Consider the following 7,576-nt stretch of genomic DNA (forward strand, 5'->3'; position numbering starts at 1 on the left):
GAAGGATCATGTGACACTGAAGACTGGAGAAATGATGCTGAAAATTCAGCTTTGATCACAGAAATAAATGACATTTTAATTTAAATAGAAAGCAGTTGTTTAAATAGTTTAAAAAAATCACAATATTACTGCTTTTGCTGTATTTTGAATCAAATAAATGCAGGTTTGGTGAGAAGAGCAGAAGAGATGACTTGACTTGGCCAAAAAAGCGCGGGGGACAAATTTACATTTTATTAAAAAGTGTTTACGTATTCTACACTCATGGCGCGCGCATACATTAGGATAGGTTAGATGTCTGTCTCCGTTGTGAGTCCCTATCAAGCACTTTACCGATTCAACTACTCTCCTCTCCTCCTCCTGCCTGGCTCTTTGGCCAGCATCACTTACCGCAGAGCAAGCCTGTTCTTGATAAATCTGCTGTGAAAACGTGGGAAAAGCCGACGAGGAAGAAGTTGGAGTGAAGCGATCTTTATATAGGCGGAGCAAAATACTTCATCGCTCCGTCTATAGCGCATTGTGATTGGATGGTTTACGCTGTCTATACAGGAGACAATCCAATGGGCCACTGGCTGCTCGCTGTCCCTGCGTGATGGTCCTTTGCAAAAAAAAAAAAAACATTCTGTCGGCCCCTTAAGTGCGTCGGCCCACCGGGAAAATGCCCGGTATGCCCGATTACCAATCCAGCCCTGGTCCTGAGGTGTGCACCAACCCATTTAGACCGTCTGTAATGAGCCGATTTAATGGCTTTGTTTTGATGAGGTTGACTTTGGAAAAAACACGTTACGAAATTTCGAAATTATCGTACATTATGGGATTTTTTCATTATTGATCGTACATCGTACAGAGGTCAAAATTATCGTACAAATACGATAATTATCGTTCATCTGGCAACACTGGTCAGCAGGCGGTTGGTTGAGGGGTTTTTGGCATCTCCATGTGGTCCTGTTCGGTATCGCAACTTGGCTTCTCTAAAATGTAAAAAAGCTCTTTGCTGTTGCACTGTACACATACTATAAAATTCTGATTTTTTTTCTTTCATATGTGCTTATATGGGCTCCTTATATCATTTGGTTCTTTGGTGTCCTTTTGGAGATTCTAAGTGTCCTTCTTTGGAAAGACATCTAAATTTATCTTGAAAAAATGTTCTGCTTGGTTATATTCACTTTTATTATATAAATACATTTTAAATATAAATACAAATTTCAAAATAATTTATGATCTAAAATTTTATATAAAAATTTTAAAAAGTGTGTGTAACTATATATTATCAAAACATATACACAAATATACTTTTGATAGATGGATAGATAGATAGATAGATAGATTATATTTTAATGATGGATATATTATAAAACATACACAAATATACATTTGATAGATAGATAGATAGATAGATAGAATATATATTTAATGATATATATACATATCTATCTCCAAATCCTCATGCATTTGATGTCTCAAAATAGAACACAAAAATTTTTCATTTTTACATAGAATACAAAAAAAAGTCTGAAGCTTTTCAGTAATGAAATATGCATTTGTCATAGTCATGATACACTGTGTAATTCACCTGCTCCTATTCACTTTGAACATGAAATACTGGTTTTCAGCCATACGTGCTGGAAAGAGAACACATCCCTGAACAGCACAAATAAAATGGTTTGTTCCTGTCACCAGTGTGGCATCAGAACTATGCATGTTTCCATTCATTTAGTCAATGAGATGCAAATACAGATATGTGTACGTGATTAGTGTCAAGGCCTTATACAGTGCTATAGAGGGTATGGAAAATAGTTCGATTTGCATAGACATGGGACCATTAAAATTGGACAAAGTTGAAGTTTCCATGCACTTACAGAAGTGATACACTAACAAAGAACTGAATTTTTTACATTCCACAGAAAACTTTTTTGTGTGACATGGTTGCTAAGGTCATTGCCTGGTCATCGGTTTACGGCCCAATTAAAAAGAATTCACCTTTAATGGTATCTTTCCACATTTTCCACATCTTTGCATGAATAATATCTTTTTGAAACACAATGAGCTTTTCTGACCACTTCCTATTTGTTATGTCATACTGTCCTTGTAAAGAAGATTATATTTTAATGATGGATATATTATAAAACATACACAAATATACATTTGATAGATAGATAGATAGATAGATAGAATATATATTTAATGATATATATACATATCTATCTCCAAATCCTCATGCATTTGATGTCTCAAAATAGAACACAAAAATTTTTCATTTTTACATAGAATACAAAAAAAAGTCTGAAGCTTTTCAGTAATGAAATATGCATTTGTCATAGTCATGATACACTGTGTAATTCACCTGCTCCTATTCACTTTGAACATGAAATACTGGTTTTCAGCCATACGTGCTGGAAAGAGAACACATCCCTGAACAGCACAAATAAAATGGTTTGTTCCTGTCACCAGTGTGGCATCAGAACTATGCATGTTTCCATTCATTTAGTCAATGAGATGCAAATACAGATATGTGTACGTGATTAGTGTCAAGGCCTTATACAGTGCTATAGAGGGTATGGAAAATAGTTCGATTTGCATAGACATGGGACCATTAAAATTGGACAAAGTTGAAGTTTCCATGCACTTACAGAAGTGATACACTAACAAAGAACTGAATTTTTTACATTCCACAGAAAACTTTTTTGTGTGACATGGTTGCTAAGGTCATTGCCTGGTCATCGGTTTACGGCCCAATTAAAAAGAATTCACCTTTAATGGTATCTTTCCACATTTTCCACATCTTTGCATGAATAATATCTTTTTGAAACACAATGAGCTTTTCTGACCACTTCCTATTTGTTATGTCATACTGTCCTTGTAAAGATGAATATCTGCTGTTCAGGCAGGTTTTTTAGTAAACCTCAGCCGATCCTAAGATCAGCGTTTTTGGGGAAAAGACACGCTAGGAGACCTACCAAATGTACTCTCTACAACTTCTATATAAAGTCCATCTTTATGACCCCATCCATATCGTCCAGCTTTGCAGATGTCAGACCCAGTGTTTTTAAAAGACTTATCGTCTGTTATGGTGTTCAGACTGTAAATATCAGTGAGCTTCTTAAGTGGTTCGCAGCGAGATTGTTGCCAAGTTTCCGTTCGAATAGACGATAGTCCAAAAGCTTTACGCACGAGGTATTTCCCAGCAATGACACATGTGCTGTACTCATGGGGGACTCCAAAAGTACCTTAGCATGAAAACAAGAGCACTGTCTTTTGGTGAGGGTGCACAACATTTCTGACATAAAAGAGGCAGCTTGTTTGGTGAACTTGAAATAACCTTCATGCTTTGTAGTTTGTGTGTGTGTGTGAGAAGTAAAAGTACTAAAGTTCATCTGTCCAGTTTGTTCTACAGAATGAACGTTTTTTAGTCATGTTTTAGAAATGAATTGCTTGAACAGACTTTCGTGTTATGTTCTACTACATAAATTAGACACAAAACTGCTGTGTGCTTTGTAAACTCAAGATGCTAACAAGCCAACAAGCAATAAATCAACCACGTCCTTGCATATCCAGGTTGCTGGCTAATAGGTTAACCTCTGGACATCTTCTGACCAGGTTTGCAGTGGTTTTCACCCCTCGCAAAGATCTTTTGGTTATCTTTGAACAACTACTATCTTATAGCTTTGTTCCAAAATTTAGCAAAGTATAAATGTTCATCTGTCCAGTTTGTCCTAAAACACAATTAACATTTTTTTAGTCATGTCTTCGATTAGCATTACTTGAACAAACTTTCATGTTATGTTCTACAACATAAATTACACACAAAACTGTTGTGGCCTATGTAAGCGTAAGATGTTAGCAGGCTAACAATCTAATATTCATGAATTGAAAGGAATAAATCAACCACTCCCCAGCATGTCCAACCTGCTAGCTAAGAAGTGAGTGGCTGGGAGTCTTCTGACCAGGTTTGTAGTGGTTTTCACCCCTCACAAAACTATTTTGGTCATCTTTGAACAACAGGTTTATGCTAGCTATTAGCTCTGTTCAAAAACGTAGCAAAGTACAAATGTTCAGCTGTCCAGATTGTCCTAAAACACAATTGACATTTTTTTTTTGTCATGTCTGTTTATGTTCTACAACATAAATTACATATAAAACCGTTGTGTGCTTTGTAAATACAATATGCTAACTTGCTAACAAATTATTATTCACAAATTGAAAGCAATAAAGCAGTCATGTTCTAGTCCAGCTTGACAGCTAAGTTCATCTCTGGAATCTTCTGACCAGTTTTCACCCCTTGCAAAACTCTTTTGGTCATCTTTGAACAACAGGTTTATGTTAGATATTAGCGCTGTTCAAAAACCTAGCAAAGGTAGAGCTGTACGGTTTGTCCCAAAACAGAATTAAATTTTTTTTAGTTATGTCTGTGATTAGCATTGCTAAAACATGCATTCATGTTATGCTCTGCAACATAAATTACACACAAAACCGCCATGTGCTTTGTAAACACAAGATGCTAACAGGCTAACAAGCTAGTATTCATGAATTGAAAGCAATAAAATCAACCATGTTCTAGCATATCCAAGTCTCTGGGAAATCTTCCTTCTTAGACATGGCACATTAGCATTCCCGATTGACTATAAATTGACGTCATTACTGAATGGCTCTATATTTAAAGCTTATAAATTCATTACAAACTAAATTAGGCGTTAGCGTTCTGCGCGAGAAACCATGAAACAAATGACTAAAGACTTAAGTCCCTAAAAGGAGTCCGTTTTTCCAGTCACAGTTCTGCTTTGTTACCCATGTGCCCTTGACCAACACATTCGAGTTTCTCCAGCAGGACAGTCCCTGCAATTAGTGTGACGTTTCTACTAAATGGCAAGTCTCACAGAGGAAGGCTTGCGTCGTAAACTAGGTTAGCAACATTAGACATGCAATAGCAGAAATGTGTGAGTTGCAAGATCTCATGACTTTTCAGCAGCCGCTGCAATGCACACTTCTCTGGCACTTATGAAGTCTTTCTTTCTTAATTCCCTGTTCTGTGGGAACTGAAACTCGTCTGTTCCTGTTTCAAAGGTAATTGTTTCACTATGTAGTCATGGGACCTGTCGGCCGAAGGGTTAGAAAAGAATAATTCCTATATTAATCAAATGAGTTGACAGTGGCTGTAAAGTTCACATTTAGTGATGTATTTGGTGTTTTATGCAGTATTGGTAGTGGCTGCACTGCCTTGTTTTCCAGTGAAAACATCCTTCAAACAGTATAAATTAACTTAAGAGGCAAAACTGCACAAGATAAGACATTTCAGTGGGAATACACAATATACTGACACCATATTGGTTATTTTTTCATTTATCAGTATTGGACGATATTGGGTATTTAGGGTATTTAATTGTTTCCAAAAATGTAAGGGATAGTGGAAGTTTATGGCAAAGGTTTAACATTTTAATGTGTTTTAATTGTTAAGGGAAATAATATCGGCCATTTATCAGTTATTGGCTAGAATAGGAAAGTCATTAATCCTTTTATCTTAATAGAATAAATATTTTTGAATGTTTTGTGTGTGTATATATATATATATATAAACCTCTCTAAAAGACAAAAAAAAAGGTTATTTTACTGGACGTAAGGCATAATATAAAGTATAGAAATATTTTGCTTGTTTGTAAATACAATTCTGAGGGCTAGGTGATTGCATTATTTAAAGATTTTTTTTATTTTTTTTTTAGTAATTCGCAAAAGAAAAGCAAAGGCCTTCACTATGAAACAAACCAAAGACAAAAAGAAAAACAGAGTCAAACGTTCAACAGTGTCTAATCTTTATTTCATTGTCCTCAAAAATGACAGTGGACAGAACAAAAGTCAACATCCAACCAGTGGCTAATAAATAGAAAACATCTTTATTTAAATTAAACGTTATAACATTAACATTTTTTTTTTACTTGACCTCTCGAGAAGGTAATAAAGTCACACTTTCTTTAATGTTATACATCTGTGTGGCAATAAGGCACCGATGTTGAAATAGGGTGTGTCAAGTTCCTCTCACAAAAGTGTCCAAACCAACTCAACCAATTGGCTGAGGTAGCTTTTCGTTACTAAAGTCATTGTAGGACATGGTAAAGCAGTTCTCAAAGATCCTCTGGAAGTGCCAGGAAAATAAAATAGTGTTGTGCCCACACTGTAGCTTCAGAAACCACCGGAAGGGCTTGAAGGAGCTGCGTCCTTATCTACACAGGAAGCACCCTCAGTTAAGAAGCACTCATGGCGCTTCAGTAACATGTTGCACTTTGATATCAATGGCACATTCCCGACCATTGCTCCATATTGTCTCCTTCTAGTCTCAGAGGTCTTTTGGGGTCTGATCCACACGGCAGGGGCGCAAGCTTTAGGGTTCTGGTCCTGCATACAAGACCAGACCGTTCCAGTTTTAGCTTTGGTGTGATATATCCATAGAGTCATCTTTGAGCATTATCTGCAGCAAGGGACTCAAGAAGGGTCTTGTACATCTCAGACCGTAGAAATCTGGGGTAAGAGTCGCGTTCCATTAGTCCGTAAACGATCTTCTGAGCCTCGTCGAAACACTGCGGCGTCGGACTCTTCACTTTCCTCTTGATTTCCTCCCGTGTTTGATAGTCGATATTTATCTGCGATGCAAATGAGAGCCATTGACACTATGTGTACACTGGAAGTGACCAATTGTGAGATGTATTGTCCAAATAACGAGAAATTACATCGGAAATATGCAAAATTAAGTCGTCATTGCGAGAAAATAAAAGACAACGACATACCACGTCTAGTATAAAACAACGCACCATTAAGGTGTTCAGAAGCCATAGTTTGTGCTGTGAAGAGGCCAGTATCAGGTAATATTACTAATTCCTTTGTTTATTTCACAGTCAAACGTTGTTCCTATATTTATATTTATATTTGTTTTAGATCTGCCGTGGCCCGTTTCCAGGGGTCAGGCTCCTCTGCTGGGGGCCCCTGACAGTCAGTGACCCCAGGAAAATAGCTTTAGTAGCCAGTCCATAATATATCCAAGTATGAACCAATCAGCTGTAAACTCAATTCTAGACTTTAGCAATCATAAAATAAGTGAATAACTTTATTTGCATGTATTATTAAATATGTATCTTACTTTATTTTAAATACTAATCCATTACAAATGTACTTATTATACATTATTATTTTTATATTATTTATTATAATTAAATAACATTATTATACTACATTGCAACTATTTATAATTATTATTTGAATTATATTATAATATATTATATTAATTGACTTGTATATAATTAATTATAATTACATTACATTACTACTGTATATACATACAAATTCAATACAAATGTTCGTATAATGAATGATTAATTATTATTTTATCATATTATTTATGATAGATCGTTTTTAATAATTTATTTTATATTAAATTGTATTGCTACTGTATATACATATATAGCCAATATAAATGTACTTATAATGAACGATATATTATATTATATTAGTCCTGTATATACATACAAATCAAATACAAATGTACTTATTTTTAATTATTATATTAGTTATAATAATACATTTTTTTTATATTATA

The 7,576-nt window shown here is 35.2% G+C and overlaps 1 protein-coding gene across 2 annotated transcripts in view; it reads right to left on the bottom strand.

The window, feature by feature from the left end:
• Window positions 1-5,787: 5,787 nt before the first annotated feature.
• The window catches only part of rgs13b (regulator of G protein signaling 13b), a 3,810-nt gene continuing 2,021 nt past the window's right edge, over window positions 5,788-7,576 (bottom strand). For both annotated transcript variants that reach the window (XM_016521884.1, XM_016521883.1), the window contains exon 5: window positions 5,788-6,626. In XM_016521884.1, coding sequence (XP_016377370.1) covers window positions 6,438-6,626 — 189 coding nt within the window. In that variant the 3' untranslated portion in view covers window positions 5,788-6,437. The remainder of the gene's footprint in view (window positions 6,627-7,576) is intronic.

Source organism: Sinocyclocheilus rhinocerous, unplaced genomic scaffold (assembly GCF_001515625.1).
Source record: "Sinocyclocheilus rhinocerous isolate Xijiao unplaced genomic scaffold, SAMN03320098_v1.1 scaffold450, whole genome shotgun sequence".
NCBI classification, from domain to species: Eukaryota; Metazoa; Chordata; class Actinopteri; order Cypriniformes; family Cyprinidae; genus Sinocyclocheilus; species Sinocyclocheilus rhinocerous.